The following is a 19971-nucleotide window of genomic DNA, read 5'->3' as shown; positions in this document are numbered from 1 at the left end:
CCAAAAAGCATTCAAAATCAAATCCAATAATATTTACCATATTATGGTGGCTCTTTGGTAATTCAAACAATGAAATACATGAAGGAATGGGAACTTTGAATACGGATCATATATTTAATCAAAGATCTCATGACATGTTACACAAAATTGCAAGAATCTAAAGAACAAATTTAGAAGTTTACTCGGAATAAATTAGTGACAATGTTGTTTACAAGCATTACAATGGGAATGGAAGTTATTGAGGCTTAGGACTAAGAAAAACTAACTAAACGAGGTCAACAATAATTCCAAATACCACATGATTCCAATAATCACCATCTTTACAACCCTGCTGGCTAGTTTTACATATATACAGAGCTAACTAACAGAAACCAAGCTTCCTACTCCTGTTCTACCACTTCCTCTCTACAATATCAAAATGTCAAAGAACTTGTACAGTTTGATTCTCTATCAATCTAACTTAATATTGAATGATTCTGCTGTATGCTTACCACCAAGTCTAAATCAGCACAGGCTACGTTCTGCAACTTGTATAATTCAAGCAAACTGTCAAAGAACAAACCTAATTCATGGGATGCCTTTTGTCAAGGCATGGTGTGATGGCCGGGATAAACCGCTCACTGCTTCGTTTATCCGACTGAACACGACTTTAAGAGGGATACAGGTGATGACATGAACATTAGACTTCTGTATCATTTGTTTTGGCTGATTTTGATGCCGATTATGACCAGTCAGTGTAGATAGTCTGCGGATCTTTTTACATAAATGCCCAGATCTTTTCGTTTTTGGCGATTTGGATAGGGATGGAGACTGTTTGGCTTGAGTTCTTGCAGTTGCAGTGTGCTTGACTGCATACCGGTTTTTGTCACCTTCCGGGTCGACATTAACTCTGCTCAACAAGGAATCGCAGTGCCCGTCTTCCACAATTTCAAGTGTGAGAGGATGACCAACTATCGCTTTCCCATTTAATTTGCTCATCAAAGAAACCAATGGAACATGCTGAGGCCTATAGCTGGCTTGGACCTCAAGCTCAACATCATATAACAGCGAATTAGTTCCATAATTTCTAACAGAAAATTCTGGCATCTGATATCGAGAACGGACGGTAAAGCGAGACTGGCGATAAGGAAGCAATTTTTGAGGTACCAGAGAGTCATCAAGTAATTGCTTCACCTCCGTTTTCGGTTCACTTGCATGAGATTTCCTGTAAGATATACGTTTATTCCATTCACAGAGTCCATCTACCTGGCTTTCGGCAAATTGTTTAGACTTGGCTAGTAGATCACAATCATTTGCTGATGGGGACCTACTGACGCTGTTGCCATCTACTTTACCTGCCAAGCAAGCATCAGATGCATCATCCACATCCAATGAATTTCTCGAATCCTGTTTTCTGTAGTTACTTAAATGCCTTGACTTCCTCTTTCCTTTTAACTGCCACCTTGAAGTACCTCTCTCGATCTTTTGGTTAATATTATCATTACGAGTGGCAGCTGAAGTTGTAGAACCAGGTTCCTTAGTTGCTTCGCTTACCAAAGACACGGCTGGCGTACTTTGATTGGACTGCCTTCCTAAAGCACCGACTGAAGACCTACCGGATGAAGAAGAAGGATTCGTAGGAGAAAAACCTGACAGTTGGGTTCAGGAATAAAAATTAGTAAAATATCATCCGACGGTAAACTACAAACTTTCACAATGTATGCCACTGCACTATAACAGCTTGACAGAGAGCAATTTGAAATGAACAAGGGATCTCTAAATCTATCATTAGAGCGGAGTGAACCAAAAAGTTAAAACCTGAAAAAATACATCCAGGAAAAAAGGCTTGTATAAAGTTGTCACGGATAAATTGGGATATACATGAAGCATGATCCAGGAGGCAAGAAGAATCCAATAAACTAAAATCAAGGTGGAGCAGAAATGCACATAAGCTAAAGATACTACAATCATCAGTTAAGCAAAATATATTAGCATAAAAGCAAAACATACTAGAGAGTATCTTAAAAATTCATAATTATTCACTTCAAGCATACCAGCTGAGTGCTTCTCCCCTCCAACAAATGGCACATCGAATAGCTTATCAGAAGAGTTATTCTCAGGAGGCTCAGATATACTCGAGACTTCATTTTCCTTTGTCTTAGGATTAATCCGAGACACTTCAGAAGCACTTAAAGAGGCTTCATTGTCACAAGAAACTGCAGTGCCATTGCCATCTGAACTATTGATAGTCGCCAAAGAATTACTTCTCTTTGATTCAGTATCCAATCCGGGAAGCCTACCATCAGATGTTCCTCCCCATAGGGGTGAACTACATGCATCAGGAAGTTGGTCACAAATCACTGGAACAGATACCATTGCTGTGCTCTCCAAAACCTTTGTCAACGGCCGACGGCGATTTTTCTTTTTCAAGAATTCCTGTACACTTGCCACTTGAGATCTCTTTTTTCTCAATGATGATGAGTACATATGAATAATCTTTGGGGGATTTCCATTAGTCACACAACTCCCAGCATTTAGATTACGATGAGAGGCATCCTCTTGTTGAACTGTTTCAAGTTGCTCTGCAGCATGGGCTTTCCCATTTGCCAATGAACCCATACCCAAATCTTCAAGTCCTCTCATACGCTTAACACCCTCTGTTCCATCATCCTCTGAATCATTCGGCGTTCTCCTCCTATTCTGTTCAGATAGCACCTTAGAGGGACTGGCATGATTAGGCTTTTCCAAAGGAATATCCGAATGAGACATTTCAGGGGCAGAATCGGAGCTCACTTCAGAATTACTCTTTTTTGGACAAGTGTCTTCAGAATTATTCACATCATCGGACATGATGGCTTCTTCTTCTTCTTCTTCTTCTTCTTCTTCTTCTTCTTCTTCTTCTTCTTCTTCTTCTTCTTCTTCTTCTTCTTCTTCTTCTTCTTCTTCTTCTTCTTCTCCTCCTTCTCCTTCTCCTTCTTCTTTTTCTTCTACTTCTTCTTCTTCCTCCTCTTCCTCCTCTTCTTCCTCTTCTTCACAAGAATCAGACACTGTAGGAGATGGAGGAGATTCACTGGCTAAAACGCCATTCTCACCATCTGAAGCACTTTTCTGAGTCCTATAGCTAAAGTCCAAGTGATCCTTGCCTAGAAGGGCACTCTCAAGCTCTAGAGCATGTAGAATTGCATCTTCCCTCCGTGCATATTTCACGGCCTTCTTACAAGAGTTTGCTGCAGAAGCCTTCGCTTTCTCAATGCATTCATCATATTCTCCACATCGAAATGCCTTCACCCTCTTAGATTTTTCAAGATTGTACCAGTCACTAAGCCAACAAGAGTAAGAGTATTGTCATGAAGAGAGAAAAAAAAAACTCGTACAGAAATAAAAACAAAGCGTCAAACGTTCAAAATATAGACAACAGATGAATCATGAGAGCGGAAAGAGCAGATTGCGAATCAATAGCTATAAACTACCAAAAGCACATATGCAATCATAGTTCAAAGAACAGCCACATCTGTCAACGTTTTGCCTCATAGAACATCCAAGCAAGAACCACAAAGATTACAAACATAGTACACTACAGAACCTAGCACAACGAGAAGGGTTAACCACTATAGGTAAAAGAACTGCAAATGGTGACAGAAAAACAGAACAAGGAGAAAATATAATCACAGTATAAATCAAATCAGTGAAGTGCAGAACTTAAATGAACCAATAACAAGAAGCAAATTACATGCTTGCGTCTTCGCGACCTAGAAGTTTCACCGGCGTACCGGATCTTGGAGAAACCAAACAGCTCTCCGACAATTCATCGAGGCCCAAAATCTTGCCCGGCCACCACGACCCATTACGGCGGCGGACCCAAACCAACCCCCCAACCGATGCATCGATACCCTTGGCCTCGCCAGAACTCCCCATCTCCACAAAAACCCCCAGAACACCAAAATCAGGGGAAATTTTTCCTGGAACGAACCCTCAGCTGTTCATTTTGAAGCGTAATCCGGAGTCAAAAAAACCGTCAAAAACCTCGCCCTCTCCGACAAATGCATACATCGCTAACTAAAAGGAAGCACTGGGATTAAGGAGATTGAAGAAGAGTGCATACTTGCATGCGGCAGAGAGAAAGAACCCGAAATTTAAGGGAGGCGTCAGTGGAAGAGCAGGATGAGAGGGTTTAAGGAAAATGGAGATCTACGAGATTCTTTTAAGTTGTTCTCAACATTACTGCGAAATATTTCGGTGTTCTTGGTATGATTTTGGGTTGATATCCATTAATATTCATGAGATTTTGTTTGAAGATTGTATGTGGTGTGAAGGGTGTCCAAGCCAGGTGTGAGAGAGATGTGAGTTCGGATCAAAATCCAACCTTTTGGTTTTGCTTTTGGTTTTGGTGGGGGAAGAGACAGGGTTTCTCAAACTCTCAACTCTCGACTTTCAACACAGCGATCAAGATTAAAGGGTGGCTAAATCAAGTTTTAATGGAAAAAATAAACTATTCCACCAAAAATATATTTATCTGTAATTTATTTATTTTTATTTTTGTACCATTCTAATTTATTAACTCAACATATGTAGTGGTGTAAAATCTTACGAATTATCTTTATTTTTACAAATAGTTGTCACCTTGAATGCATAATAGTAAAATGATGTTTTCTATTTTTTTATATGTTTTCTGTTAAACTATTAGTTAATTGTCTTTAATTAATTGAATAATGTTTAGGTTGGATCGTCTAATTAGTTGAATTATGACATAAAATTAAGAGAAAATAAAACTAATTAGATAGTTAATTTATCAATGTATATTATCTAAATTGAAATAAAATAAATAAGATATAAATTTTTTCATAATTGCTGAATTAAAAATAAAAGGGGGATAAATTCGCAATTTTTTGGGTAGGTGTTAGAGACATTTGTTAAATATATAGACAAAATTAAAACTTTCTTAAAAGAAGAATAAATTGTAAAAAGAATCCAAACTACAAGAAAAGAAAAAAAAAAGCTTTTAAAATCATAATAATCGAGTTAAAACTAGGGACGCAATTCGTATTTTGCCACAAAAAGGAAAACAAGGGCAACAAGGGTCTGTATAGTTTGTTTATTTTCCCCTGTTATTTTTCCTTTTTTCTCCCAAGTTCCAACCTTTACCCCCTCAAACTCGAAGATTCCCACAAATTTTTACTCGATACATTATTTGATTTTCTTAACCAAAACCCATCGGGAAAGAGTTGAGGGACTTCCGTTTGCTCCTGTGTCTGAGCAGGAACTTATAGGTATCTATTAGCACAGTGACTGTGATTGCATCTCGGCGTCGCCAGGGAGAGGAGGGAAGCCAATTCCAATTGTAGCAACCATGACTGGTACATAATTTCCCTCATCTAACGACTTTGAGATTCACTTTAATGTTAAAGAAATTGGAATATGTCATTTTTTACCTTCAGCTGCATGAAAGCCTGCCTTTATTAGAATACTGATTCTTTATTCTCATCGCTGCTTTAGTTCTGATAGTGTTTTTCACCTGGTTATGTTAGTATCTCTCTGGGTTTTTGCTGTATTATTGATCTTTTAACAGTGTACCAGCTACTGCTGGTAATCTGCTTTCTTAGGAAGTTAATGATTCCGACCAGCTGCAGATTGCTAGTTTTTCAATTTAGTGAGAGTTTTGTGATGTGGGCTTCGTGAAAACGATTGCAAGTTTCTCATGGTCCATAGAGCTGATCAAATTGTCTCTTGAAATGGGCTGGAGACTGCGTAGGATCGAATCCTGGATTTTCATAGAGACAGCAGAAGTCTAGAAGTGACTATGATCACCAGAATATTTTGCTTTGATAAAGTTATTCCTTTTCCTGGATAAATTAAATAAATAAGATAAAATTTGAATAAACTTGTTTATGTTATCCAACTTATGTGAGATCTTGTGTCTCAAATAACGTGGGTGTTATTGCATTGCTAACACTTTAATATATACTGAATTGATGTGTGTGTGTATCTACATACATATATGTGCATAATTTTTCATTATGTTCCCATTAATTTTGACTATCTTTCTCCTATTCTGCTTCTAGACTATGCACAAGAGCAGGAGATGGAAATTGAAGCATTGGAAGCTATACTTATGGATGATTTTAAAGGTTGGTGGCGCATTTATTTTAATCATAACGCATTTAAAAATTCAAAGTGCTTCCTTCTAAGATATCAAGTGCCGTTTCCTGTTTGTATTCGATGTCAGAAATTCACTCAAGTGAGAGTGGCCTAAATACTTCTAGTAGATGCTTTCAGATAACTCTATCACCTCAGGTACGTGGTCTCTGTTTTCAACCTAATCTACTTTTGGGGAATGGACAGAATCTGATAATTATGTCAACTCCTTTTAACCCTTTTACGAAGAGAGTTTCATTCAAATTGGTTTATATATGCTATCATTATGAAAGATTAGTACCTATTATTTCTTAAAATCATTTCCTTGTTTACACGATTGCCAGCAAAGAAAGTAGACGTACTGACATTTATATTCTTATGTTTATTACCATTCTCATTTTGAATAGGACGATGAGGCAGATGAACCAACAACTTATCCAGGTTATTCTTACTTACATTACCTTTCTAATAGATTCCCCAAGAGGTTTAACTATTTTCTTACTGTCCTATTATTGGATCTGTAATTTATGTGGTAGTAAGCTCTTGCCCCAAACTTTTGTGCAGTTCAGCTGGCTTTGATTTTCTCACATACAGAGAAATATCCTGATGAACCTCCTCTTTTGAATGTGAAAAGGTTGTATATTCATACTATGCATGTAATTACTTAGATGGATCTGGATGTTCTTTACTTCAATAATTAAAAATAAACTGAAAGATTTCGTCTAAGTTAAGCTAATCAGCTTGTTGATCTTGATTACCATACTCATTGAGGCTGCATAATGACAAGTTAGTTCGATATAAAAGTATAGATATATATGTATACTTTTCTTTTTTGGTGTGTGTGTGTATAAGAAACGATTTTTATTAACATAAGAACAAAAGAGTAGCCTTATTGCAGGGATGAGAAAGGCCCCCTCCCAAAAGAATTCTATTCTTGAATCTAATAGTATATTGATTTATGGATGTGTTGCTTTGTTGCTCAGTTTAAGAGGAATACCGGGAGAAGATCTAAAGATTTTGCGAGAAAAGCTTCAGCAAGAGGTACTTCATTTAATATTTAAATACCCATCACACACCTTTTAATTGATGTGTGATGAATAAGGAATTCTATTAAAACAATTTTCAGACTTCTCTCTCACCGGTAAACCTTTATAAAAGTTGCAACTTATCTCTACTGTGATGATAACAATTAACAAATAAAGTGATGGAAAAAGAAACCTCTTTGAGAGAGTGAATGTTAGTTTTAAACTATGGTGAATGAAAATAATATCAATGCAACAAACTAAAAATATCATGATCATCCAAGATTGGAGGGCTACTCTCATCCCCCTGCCCTTAGGTTGTTCCCCTTTTGTTCTTCTACACAAATATTGTTTCTTAGCAAAAGAGGGAAAAAAAAAAGGTTATAAGGACAATTACAATGATCAAATCATGACATCGACATGTTTGAGAAAACTGGTTGCATTCCATCAAAATGTGTATGCTTACTGTCACAATCGCACCTTTTTAAAGCAGCTCGAGCGATTGTGCGGCACTTGCTCTAGCTCAAACGAGCAAGTCAGCCGGGAAAAACTGTAAGTTGCGGACAATCTCGGTCGTGGGTCTAGCCTCCGCTCACGTTTTAGGAGAAAATTGGTTTTAGAAAACGTGAGAGAGAAAAACAGTTGAAAACATCTTTAAAACAAGCATTGTAGACGTTGGATGCAAGAAAGCTTTGATTGCAAGAAAGTATACAACACTTGGTCGGGGGGAGGTTTGATGACTACTTGGTCCCCCCTAAGGTACATTATAAGGCATTTTTGGTGTGGCAGGTGTAGACGTCCTAAGTGGCGAGGAGTCACTCGGTGGCCTACAGGGCCCGTGTGAACTCCGATTGGCTTGAAATTTGGCGTGCTTACATATCTTACTAATACACACCTAGTTCCAAAGCCGCTCGGCCAAAATCCACCTACAACCCCAAAAACCCGATACAAGAAAATTACACTAGAAAGCTTTAAAGACATGAAAGGAAAGCGAGTGGTGAGGATGGTTTGGACATGCGGCCATGGGTAACACACCCTGGACAAGCATGCCCACAACATTCTCCCCCACTTAAACGGTTGACGTCCCTGTCAACTGCTGCAGCTTGAAGTCCTCGATCTTCGTCTTCCAGGCTTCAAGGTCTTCTTCTCGTTCCCAGCTGGTCTCTGCATCAGGTAGGTCCTTCCATTTGACGAGGAATTCTCGAACTTTTCGAACGGGTCTCCCCACCTTTCTGGTTCTCTCTGCAAGGATCTCTTCTGCTTCTTTGTCTTCCTTCTGTTTGAAGTCGATGGCGGGCCGCACAGCTGTATTGCGTTCGTCATCCTCAAGGTCGGGGTGGTAAGGTTTTAAATTGCTCACGTGGATCACCGGGTGAATCTTCATCCAAGCTGGTAACACCACCTTATACGAGACACTCCCCACCTTCTTAACGACTTCCACGGGTCCCTCGTACTTTCTCACGAGTCTCTGGTCTTTGCGTCCTCGGAAACGGATCTGTTCTGGCCTCAACTTGATAAGAACTTTGTCGCCTACTCGAAATTCGAGAGGGCGTCTCTTGCGGTCGGCCCATTTCTTCATATGCTTGGAAGCTTTTTCCAAATATGCTCGAGCAATTTCTGTCGTCTGCTTCCATTCCTTTGTGAAGTTGTGGGCTTGAGGGCTTTTCCCCGCATACGGGTGGTCAAGAATATGTGGCATAGACGGCTGTCTTCCGCACACAATCTCAAAGGGGCTCTTTCCTGTTGAGGAACTTGTCTGGCCGTTAAAACAGAATTGAGCCACATCTAACAGCTGGACCCAGTTCTTTTGTCTGGCATCGATGAAGTGACGCAGGTATTCCTCAAGCATGCTGTTGAATCTCTCTGTCTGACCATCAGTCTGTGGGTGATAACTCGAGGAAATGTTCAAGCTTGAACCCAGAATAGAAAAAAGTTCCGTCCAGAAGGTTCCTGTAAATCGGCCATCCCTGTCGCTAACGATGTTCGTCGGAACTCCCCATAGCTTTACTATATGTTTGAAGAACAGTTGCGCTGTCAGCTCGGCGGAACACGTCTTGGGAGTCGGAATGAAAGTTGCATATTTGGAAAATCGATCGATAACGACAAGAATGGCTTCATGTTCTCCTACCTTGGGCAAGTGAGAGATGAAGTCGAGCGACACACTCTCCCATGGTCTCGTAGGAGTTGGTAGGGGTTCAAGCAACCCTGCTATTTTAGTTCTTTCTACCTTATCTTGCTGACAGATAAGACAGGTCTTCGTGTATTGCATCACATCTTCCCGCATATTTGGCCAAAAGTACCCCTTTTTCAGCAAGGCGCAAGTCCGTTGCCACCTCGGGTGACCAGCCCATAGTGTATCGTGACACTCATGTAGGAGCTTCTTTCTCAGGTCTCCCATTCTTGGCACGTACAGTCTGTTTCCTCTTGTAAATAATAGGTCCCCTTCAACCCAGAACTGGCGGGTCTTCCCGGTCTTAACCAGCTCGACCACAGTTCGGGCGGAGGGGTCTCTTTGAAGATACTCTCTAATAAGGTCACGGATCGACCCGTCCACTTTGCTGGCGTGAATGTGGGCTAACATGCACAGGGCCGCATGTTCTCCTTTACGGCTAAGAGCGTCGGCAGCTTGGTTGGACTTTCCTGCCTTGTGTTCAAACTTAAAATCAAACTCGGCTAACAATTCCTGCCACCTGGCCTGTTTGGATGTTAGCTTAGGCTGATTGAAGAAGTGGCAAATTGCACTGTTGTCCGTCTTTACCACAAAATATGAGCCCAACAAGTACTGCCTCCAAGACCTGAGGCAGTGAACGACGGCTAGCATTTCTTTCTCTGATACGGTATAACGTCGTTCCGCATTATTCAGCTTGCGACTTTCGTAAGCGATCGGGTGACCGTCTTGGAGAAGGACACCACCTAACGCGTAGTCTGAAGCATCCGTTTCTACTTCAAACGGCTTCGTCACGTCGGCTAGCCCAAGTACTGGGCCTTTCATCATGGCCGCCTTTAGATCTTCGAAGGCGTCCTGACTTTCCCTCGACCACATCCAGGTCATTCCTTTCTTCAGTAACTCTGTCATTGGGGTGGCTCTCCTTGAGAATCCTTCGATAAATCGTCGGTAGTAGTTGGCCAACCCTAAAAAGGAGCGCAACTCGGTCACAGAGGTAGGGACTCTCCATTCTTGGATCGCCTTTACCTTATCTGTGTCCATACTGATTTGCCCTTGTTCGATCACGTGGCCAAGGAACGTGATCCGCTTCTGTGCGAACGCACACTTTTCCTTCTTTACGTATAGCTGATTCTGCCTTAGTTTGTCGAAGACCAACCTGAGATGGATCTGGTGTTCTTTCAGCGTCGGACTGTATACCACTATATCGTCTAGATAGACTACCACAAACTGATCGAGATATTCGTGAAAGACCTGATTCATCATAGTACAGAACGTGGCAGGGGCATTCGTTAATCCGAAAGGCATCACGAGGAATTCAAAAGCCCCATACCTCGTCACACAAGTAGTTTTAGGCTCGTCACCTTCTGCAATACGCACTTGGTAGTAGCCCGACCTGAGATCCAATTTCGTGAAGTATTTAGCTCCATGTAATTGATCAAACAAGTCGGTTATGATTGGGAGGGGATACTTGTTGCGAACCGTGACTTTGTTGAGGGCTCTATAGTCAATGCACAGACGCAACGTCCCGTCTTTCTTTTTCTGAAACAGCACAGGGGCTCCGAAGGGAGCTTTAGCTGGGCGGATGAACCCAGCGTTTAACAACTCATCTAGCTGTTTTCGGAGTTCGGCTAACTCCGGTGGAGCCATCCGGTACGCATTCTTTGCTGGAGGTTTAGCTCCTGGAATGAGCTCGATTTCGTGGTCAATCCCTCGTCGAGGAGGTAAGGTCTTCGGTAAACTATCTGGCATTATGTCAACATACTCTCTCATGACAACTTGAATTTCAGGTGGGACATCTCTTGTCTCCATCGGCTGTTCGACCATCGGAATGGCCATAAAGGTAGGTTCCTCCCGGTTGAGGCCTTTCTTCAACTGTAACGCGGATATCATTCTTATGCCACCAGGTTGTTTGATGCTAGCTGTGACCACAGTGGGACTATTACTAATGACAATCATACACTTGGCCAGAGGCATCGGTATGACTTTATGTTCGATGAGGAATTCCATCCCCAGTACAACGTCGAAGTCGTCCATGCGAACTACTACGAAATCGACACTGCCTGTCCACGTCCCTAATTTCAACGTCACTCTTTTAGAAACTCCCACAATGGGTAGAGCTTCGGAGTTGACGGCCTTCATCTTACCCGTATCCTTCTCAATAGTCAATTTCAGTCGGTGGGCTTCCTGTTCTGATATGAAGTTGTGGGTTGCACCCGAATCCACCATGGTGCTCTTTGCAGGGTTACAATTGATCGTAGCATCTACGAACATAAGCCCCTTTTCGGACGTTCCTTTGGGTCCATTGACCCTCTTTTGAATGGCAGATAGGAATTTTAACGCCCCCATTCTAGGTGTTTCTTCGTCTTCTTCCTTCTCACAATCCGTTCCAACTTCAGGTTCATTGCACGACTGAACGGATGCTTGAAGGGCAGTAAGGGCAGCTCGGTGTGGGCATTCAGCTACCCGATGGGGACCTTTGCACAAGAAGCATGATATCGGCCTTTGAGCGTTTTGACTTTGTGGATAGGGTCCTCGGGAAGGACCGGGATTCGGGCCTTGAGGTCTCTTGTCAGCTCCCCCACTCTTTGGGGTAAAGGGTTTGAACGTCTTGTTTCCCCCAATGGGATTTGTAGCATTCTTTTTTGGGTGGGATGGTTCACTGCTATAGTCTAGCAATCTTTCGGCAGAGGCCATGGCGGTGGCAAGGTCTTGTACCCTTTGTTCATACAGCTTGGTTCGGGCCCACGGTTTCAATCCTTCGATAAAGACGAACACCTTGTCTTTCTCTGACATGTCGCGAATATCCAGCATTACGGCAGAGAATTGTTTCACGTAGTCCCGGATTGTTCCAGTGTGTCGGAGTTCACGTAGCTTCCTTCTAGCCATGAACTCGACATTGTCGGGGAAGAACTGACCCCTCAATTCTTTCTTCAGATCATCCCAGTTATTGATCGTGCATCGACCATTCTGAATGTCGTTGACTTTAGATCTCCACCACAGCTTTGCATCATCAGTAAGATGCATGGTGGCCAAAGTCACTTTCATCTCTTCTGACGTTGTCCCTGTAGCCTTGAAGTACTGTTCTACGTCGAACAGGAAGTTCTCGAGATCTTTGGCGTCTCTATTGCCATTGAATGGTTTGGGCTCTGGGACCTTCAACTTGTTGAACCCCATGTTCGCTTGGTTGGGAGCTTGATTTCCCACGGCTCGCATGGTTAGGTTCACTCTAGTGCTTATTTCCGTCATCTCAGCTCGGAGGGTGTCGATGGTCACTTTGAAGTCTTCTGTCATTTCGTTAAACAATTGCATCATTGCCGAATGCGAGTTGTTTAACTCTCCCATACGTACTTCTATCTGTGTGTTTGGGTTCGTGGAACTATCTCCACGTTCGAAGCTACCAGGACGTGTAGCTTTGCTTTCTAGGGTCTCAACCCTCATTGCTATATCTTGTATCGGCAACCCGTCTACATGGGCATTCACTGCGTCTATTTCTCCAAACTTCTCGGAGAATTCATCAACTCGCGCCTCCAGCAGACGGAGGGAATCAGGGACTTCTCTTAGGTAGAGAAGTTGTTCTTCTATCTCTACCAGTCGGTCGACGTGCGACTTGCTCAGTTGTTTTGTCGTCGACATGGTTCCGGACTTTTTCGGGTCGAGGAGCTAACTAAGCTCTGATACCACTTGTCACAATCGCACCTCTTTAAAGCAGCTCGAGCGATTGTGCGGCACTTGCTCTAGCTCAAACGAGCAAGTCAGCCGGGAAAAACTGTAAGTTGCGGACAATCTCGGTCGTGGGTCTAGCCTCCGCTCACGTTTTAGGAGAAAATTGGTTTTAGAAAACGTGAGAGAGAAAAACAGTTGAAAACATCTTTAAAACAAGCATTGTAGACGTTGGATGCAAGAAAGCTTTGATTGCAAGAAAATATACAACACTTGGTCGGGGGGAGGTTTGATGACTACTTGGTCCCCCCTAAGGTACATTATAAGGCATTTTTGGTGTGGCAGGTGTAGACGTCCTAAGTGGCGAGGAGTCACTCGGTGGCCTACAGGGCCCGTGTGAACTCCGATTGGCTTGAAATTTGGCGTGCTTACATATCTTACTAATACACACCTAGTTCCAAAGCCGCTCGGCCAAAATCCACCTACAACCCCAAAAACCCGATACAAGAAAATTACACTAGAAAGCTTTAAAGACATGAAAGGAAAGCGAGTGGTGAGGATGGTTTGGACATGCGGCTATGGGTAACACACCCTGGACAAGCATGCCCACAACACTTACAATACATGGGATTTGAACTCAGTCCCCAAAAAAACCCTTTACTTTTCTTCACTTGTCCCGATAACCACTAAGCCAACCCAACTCACGATGTTTATGCTTTCACTACGTTCTTATTATCTTATATTCCTTTGATGGGCTGTTCTGCAATTTCATTCAACTTTTCCTCTCCAGCCATCTAGGAACTAACAGAAAATAGTAGCAGTGAGAAACTCACTGGTTATGCAATTATATAAAGTAAAAATTGCGCTTTTAAGAATTCATTTGTTTCCTATGAAAAAAGACCTATGATGGCACATGAATTTCCAGGTAGTATAGTATATCAAAAAACAGCAAGTTCCTAGTAGCCTTTCTTTTTAAAAAAAATTAGGAACTTGTAGTTTTCTGAATACTGGTATATTATATACTTATTTCATAATGTGGTATACTTGACCTTTACATGTAGTATAATTTCACAGGCATCTGAAAATCTTGGTATGGCTATGGTCTACACTCTTGTCACATCATCTAAAGATTGGCTATCTGAGCGATTTGGTCAAGATAGTAATCTTGAGAGCGCTGAAGCAGAAGAGAGGGCAAAAGATGATGTATGAATCTTTATTTTCTCTCTTAATTTTAAAAAATGTTTTCTGTTTGCTTCCAATCCCTCTTGTGATTGATCGTTATTCTACTTTTGGATGGGAAATGTGGTATCTTTCTCCGTAATTATTTGGGGACTATTATGAGTGAGGTCTAATAATAACAGCTGCTCAAGTATAGAAGCGAAGATGAGGAATCTCTGAAAATGTCGAAGAGCTTAGAGAATCGTGCCTCAATCGGCAGAAATCAGAAAGTGGATTATTATTACCAATTTACTTGGAAAAATCACACCAAGTAGAAGCAAAAAACTTGACAAAGTCTCAGACATATAAGGAAGTCCTATTCTTTTCCGTAGATTCTTCTTTCCCTTTCTACCCAATTTTTCCGTCGAAGAGCTTCCACTGCCTTGGTCCATAAGACTTTGAATACTCAAAAGCTGGATGATATTATGAGTACAATCTGAATCAACCATCAAACTCCAAAATCCTTTAACAAGCTTTACCAGCAGTTAGAACTGAAAGAGCAGGACAAGAAACTAATGTCCTTGATTCTCATGACTCATTTTACACTAAGCAAAACATCTTAGGGTAAAAAAGAGATCCCTGAACTTTATTTCAATTGTGTCTATTGTATTCAAAAGTCCAAAGAAAAATTCTTTTGGGGATTTTAGTCCGAAGAAAAACCGTAATTGCATCTTGTGATACACAATTTGAGTTTTCATATATATCATCTACACCTATCTCTAGACTATTATACCATATCCCTTTTCTGGGAAATTATTTCTATATAATGTCAAGCTTGTTGATTCCATTTTTATTTTGTGGATGGTTATATTCTTCTTGATCAATTGTACTACATACATTATGGCATGTAGAGAATTACCATTAGATACTGTCAATCCCCATTGTTATGCATCAGTTCATAATTAGAAAAATGATGCTTCTAACCTATGCTTGATGGGCTGGAAGTTCGAATTGAAAAATTCTCGCTATGTTGTGTGAAAGGCCGGTGTGCCATCGTCTCCTTGTTGCAGGATGGTGACATTTCTTAGCTCACCTCACATGTTTAATTTTTTATGGCGTCGTTCATTATATATTTTGAGATGAGTATTTTTGGTTTTGTTTATGTTACATCAAGGATGGTTATTCCGAATCAAAATGACAAAAGAATCGGGCAGCAGTAGGAGCCCTAAAGAGGAAAGGGCTATCTTTTAAAATATTTGGCCTTTAAATATTACTTAAATGAACTAATTTATATTCTACTCCCCTTTGAACTCTCAGGTGATTGTACCACATGGAGAACCTGTCACCCTTGACACATTTTTAGCATGGAGGGAAAGATTTGAAGCAGAGATGGCGCTGGAACGAGCCAAGTAATTTATTTATTTATTTTTGCTGTGGCTTGTTTTCTTACTTTGGCCATTGTTGTCCTTGTGAAGGAATAGGGTAGACTGAGGTGCAGTTTTGCTAGTGCCTAGTAGTGTCCAAAATATGTGCTGTTAAATATTCCAATATGCCTGAAGTTATGCAATGCTCTTCTTGGGGTAGAGAGTGGGAATCCAAACCCTTGCCTTTCGATGCTAATCTTACTCCATATAATTTAGCTAGATTTCTGCCTTAAAAAGAAAAAAAACACACACAAACACAATACTGGGACAAACACAAAAGAGAACTGCTGGATAGTATTTTTGTAATCTTCTTTGGTTCTTGACTTGGGAGGATATCTTTATTTTCCCTTCATAAATTTTGTGTGTGTGTGTGTGTGATGTTATTGCATGTTTGTTTCTATAAAAAGTAATAAAGAAAAAAAGAACTCTGCAAAAGGTGGTAGGGAGTACGGGTACTTGCAGGAAAAAGGGCTTTCAGCAAGTTAAGACCCAAGGCAGTGAGTGGAGTTAGAGATTCCTTTCCAAGTGAATTTCTATTTTAATCCTTTGAGGTTGATTTTAACCAGATTATACGATGATGCGTGGGTTAGTCAAGTCCCATTCGCTTTGAGATTTCCATAACTGTTCTATTCTTGCTCGCCAGAGTTCGAGTGATCAGTTAGGAATTTGCTATTTGGACTAATCTCGACGGTAATTAGTGAAGGAGTGGATCACTGAAGATGTGGTGAAGGAATGGATCGCTCTCTCTAATGGAGGTATCTTAAATTCCATTAGACTGGATATCAGGAAAGTCACTGGAAGCTTTGGTGGTTTTCTCTAGCACATCTCTGTGTAACCTTTTGAGGCAGTGCCTCAGGGCATTAACTTCAGATGAGGCTAAGATTTCTTGGAATTTTAAGATCCCACCTATGTTCTCTATAGTGATCAAGAAAGTCTCAATTTTCAACTTCAATCATAGGAAAAGGTTTGAAGCATCAAAATTGGAAGAGATCAGTTCTTTCTAAAGGAGGGAGATTTCTCATCCCTGCCTCTCTGTCAAACCTCTCAACTTTCTGTATCTCTATTTTTCTAATGCCTAATAAAGTGGCCCTCATTATTGAAAAGCATAAGAGAGATTTATACCGGGATAGTCATGATAAGGAGGGAGGCTTACACCAAGTGAACTGAAAGAAAGTGAAGCAGCTTCTTTTAAGGGGTTTTGATATTGGAATTTATGTTTGAAAAATAACCTCTCTCTTGAACAGCAGGTGGCTTTGGAGATTCTCACCTGTGACGAAGGCAGTTTATGGAGAAAAGTGGTGGTTGCTAATATGGCATTACCATCTCGGTTTTCTCTTGCTTTGTATTAGCTGGTAAACTCAGACGATGAATGGTCTGGTTGATAATGGAAGAAGAATAAAAAAGTTAACAGCTGTTGTTCAGAAGCGTTTTGAATTCTTCAGGAATAGTGTTGAACTCTATGCTGAAAGCCTGGAAGTCAACAACAGAGGTCTATTTGCTATTGCTCAGGCTGATTCCCTGTATTATTTTTAGAACTCAAGGATACAGTAGTGCAACATATAGAACGGATCTTGTTCAAGTAAGGTTGTATGCTGAGTTTCTGTATTACAGGCTTCTAAGTGGGCTGGAGAGATTATTTTTAATAAGAGACTATTGTTAACAAAAGAGAAGAAAAAGGACAAACTAGGGGCCAGGGAAGAGAAAACCGTTGTCTAAGGAAGCTACAAAGAAGAGCCTTTCCAATCAAGGTTGATAATAAGAAGACTATGATTACCACATAAAAAATCTGTGCTGGGAGCTGCACTACGAAAAAGTAAACTGTATACCATTACGAGAAGAATCTAAGGAAGACTTTTTATTGTAAAAAAACGCTATCTCTCTCTTTCCAAAAGAAGCCACAGAAGGGCTTTTCTCAAGATGCATAATTCTAAAGAACCTTACTTTTCTTTTAAGCCACCAGCCTGTGAAGGCTACCAAAAGCCAGTCATCTATAAATCTAGGTAAACCTAAGGACAGGCAAAGCCAAGCAAACTCAAAATGAAAGACTATCCACTGCAAGCAAAAGAACATCTAATGGGACTGGAAGTGTCAGGAAAAATATATGAAGGTTTTTCCAGGCTGCTTTATATGTGTTCTTGGTGGAGCATTGACAGAGGACTTGGACCACCCCTTTATTTTTTTTGATTTGAAACAAATATTTCATTGATGGTATGAAATATACAAAAGGCCACAAGGACAATTACAAGAAAGCCTTCCAACTTGTAATAAGGTCGGTTAGAGAGTAGCTATTGAAAGGGATAGAAACATTTACACCAACCAAGAGCTAGAGCAGTAACTCTATCAAAAAAGATATCAAAAGATAGGATTTTTTCATTGAAGACCCTATTGTTTCTCTCCAACTAAACTCCATAGGAAGGCCCAAACGGACAGAACTGAAAGAGTTGCTCTTTCCTTCTTGAAGGGATGCCCTGCCAGGAGATAATCGAGGAAGGTAGATGGTTTGTTGTGCAGTGCTGTTTTCCACCCAAAGACTTGGACCACCTTTTTATTTACTGATTTTTGCTTGATACCTACAAAGATTGTCAGGGTGTCTTTGATCTGTGTCGGGTCAGGTGGCTCTCAGAAAATGCTTTAGTGGCTTTTGGAAGGCCAAATTTTTGTGGATCATCTCTACCTTTTCTACTTTTTGTGGTTATTCGAGTGTTATCACTCCCAGAAACTAATTTCTCTCTCCTTATTATTATTATTTTTATTATTTTCCTATAGAAACCAAGCTTTAAATGAAAGAATACTGATGAAAAATACAAAGCAAGAGAAAACCCAATTGAGAAGGAGCTTGTACACAGGAAATTAACTACAGAAAACAGAAAATTACCCAAAAAAAAAAAAAACTCCGGTTGTAGAGAATAAAAGAGAGTCACAAAAATTGATCTTCAAACCTGCATAATACCCGAACTTGTAACTCGCTGTACTTATATAACAATCCAAACAAAATCATTGGCTAATGACCAAATATCTCCATAATAATAACAGTTATATTGGATATTTTGATATTAAAACATTCCCCTATTCTTATGATTTTGTCTAATTATAGAGCTTTTTTTTCGCATTTGCCTGGTTTCAAAGAATTCAGATATTTTACCTTCAACTTTTTTACTCTGTTAATAAATAAATATGAACTGTTTTCAGGATAATGCCCGAATCAGCTCTTACTGCACCTAAGGAGAAGAAACTTTCTGGCAGGCAGTGGTTTGAGAGTGGACGAGCTTCTGCAGTAACTTTTCTTTTTTCTTCTCCTGGCTGTATTCTTAAGCACTGGTGTCATCTTATATTTTATGCTCCTCATGCCAGGACAGAAATATCTAACGACCGAGTTTTTCATGTTAATACGAGTTTTATTAAACGCCTAATATCCAGTTAACTGGAGCTTCTGCAGTGTTTAACATAAAGAAACGAAGATCTTTCTGGGTTATTTTATTCAACTGAATAACTTGCTCATTTTCTCTGCAGAAAGGTGCAGCTGCAGTTACCGAAGAATCTGATGAGGAAGATGAGGAAGATATTGACTTTGACGAGGATGATTTTGAAGGTGCTCTCTCCCTCTTTTTCGATCTTTCATTCATCTAACCAAAACATGCAGATTTACCGATGGTCGATACTACTAAATCAGTTGTTAGTTAAAATTATTCCGTACCAAATGATCACCCCTTTTAATTGCTGATGGTGGCAGATGATGAGGACGACATGCTTGAGCACTATCTAGCTGAGAAGCCAGATTCATCCTCACACTCATCCAGAAGGGCTTAGCTAAAAACGATCCATTGATTTGCTAGCTGGTCCGGACACTCACAAATATTAAAAAGAAGGAATCTTAGTTGAAACCCGGGCAACCTTTTTCCCATATATGCAACTTTTTGTTCTATTTACTGTCAAATGAGAAAGCTGGCGATGAAGAGATGTTCTTAGAAGGCTTCATTTTCTTGGTTTTTTTGGTTAGAAAGAAAGCTAGTGGTGGCTGTGACATTTTGTATTCATATTTTCTCTTTACATTTACTATTCAATGAAAGATTCTCCCTAAAACATGTCAAAGCCAGATTTCTACTACTTTTGCAAATCCTTTCTCATGAAGGAATCTCATTCTTCACATCAAGGTATGTTCTTTTTCCAACTGAAAAAAATCCAATGAGAAATGTATGTTTTCAGTATGAGACAAATGGGAAGTGATCGTAAAAGACAAGTGTCATATTCAATGGCGAGACTTTATATAAAGTATAGTTTCACCTTTTTCCTCCACTTTTAACATGTATTATAAATATTGGAAATTTATTTTAAACAACATTCTAGATTGTTTGTTTTCAATAATTGTTTAAGCCAAACAATCCAATGGCTCATGGAATTTAAAGTTCATGTTTCTTTTATATATTAAATT

The 19971-nt window shown here is 40.2% G+C and overlaps 2 protein-coding genes across 5 annotated transcripts; one reads left to right on the top strand and one right to left on the bottom strand.

Annotated features, from left to right (window-relative positions):
* Positions 1-158: 158 nt before the first annotated feature.
* Positions 159-4430, bottom strand: LOC111017392 (Tudor/PWWP/MBT superfamily protein). Of its 2 annotated transcripts, XM_088117221.1 has the most exons (4): positions 4082-4430; positions 3710-3955; positions 2034-3298; positions 159-1628 (listed from the first exon to the last, which is right to left on the bottom strand). In XM_088117221.1, exons 2-4 carry the CDS (start codon positions 3892-3894, stop codon positions 568-570), a joined length of 2511 nt encoding a protein of 836 aa, XP_087973347.1. In that variant the 5' UTR covers positions 3895-3955; positions 4082-4430; the 3' UTR covers positions 159-567. The 2 variants fall into 2 exon arrangements, with proteins under 2 accessions (XP_087973347.1, XP_087973346.1); XM_088117220.1 differs by having other exon boundaries at positions 3710-4430.
* Positions 4431-5011: 581 nt separating this feature from the next.
* Positions 5012-19635, top strand: LOC111018569 (Ubiquitin-conjugating enzyme family protein). 3 transcript variants are annotated; one of them, XM_022294716.2, is made up of 12 exons: positions 5012-5056; positions 5237-5333; positions 6039-6104; positions 6203-6270; positions 6519-6552; positions 6676-6745; positions 7095-7152; positions 14035-14163; positions 15436-15527; positions 18732-18816; positions 19053-19131; positions 19273-19635. In XM_022294716.2, the coding sequence occupies exons 2-12, from the start codon at positions 5327-5329 to the stop codon at positions 19347-19349; spliced, it is 765 nt and encodes a 254-aa protein (XP_022150408.1). In that variant the 5' UTR covers positions 5012-5056; positions 5237-5326; the 3' UTR covers positions 19350-19635. The 3 variants fall into 3 exon arrangements, with proteins under 3 accessions (XP_022150408.1, XP_087973277.1, XP_087973278.1); XM_088117151.1 differs by lacking the exons at positions 5012-5056; positions 14035-14163 and having other exon boundaries at positions 5063-5333; XM_088117152.1 differs by lacking the exons at positions 5012-5056; positions 5237-5333 and having other exon boundaries at positions 6035-6104; positions 6681-6745.
* The last annotated feature ends 336 nt before the right edge of the window (positions 19636-19971 follow it).

The sequence above is a fragment of the Momordica charantia genome (genome assembly GCF_013281855.1).
Source record: "Momordica charantia cultivar OHB3-1 chromosome 9 unlocalized genomic scaffold, Mcharantia_2.0 BLBB01000009.1, whole genome shotgun sequence".
Taxonomy (NCBI): domain Eukaryota; kingdom Viridiplantae; phylum Streptophyta; class Magnoliopsida; order Cucurbitales; family Cucurbitaceae; genus Momordica; species Momordica charantia.
The sequence above is the reverse complement of the archived record's forward strand: the minus strand, read 5'-3'. Positions and strand labels throughout refer to the sequence as shown.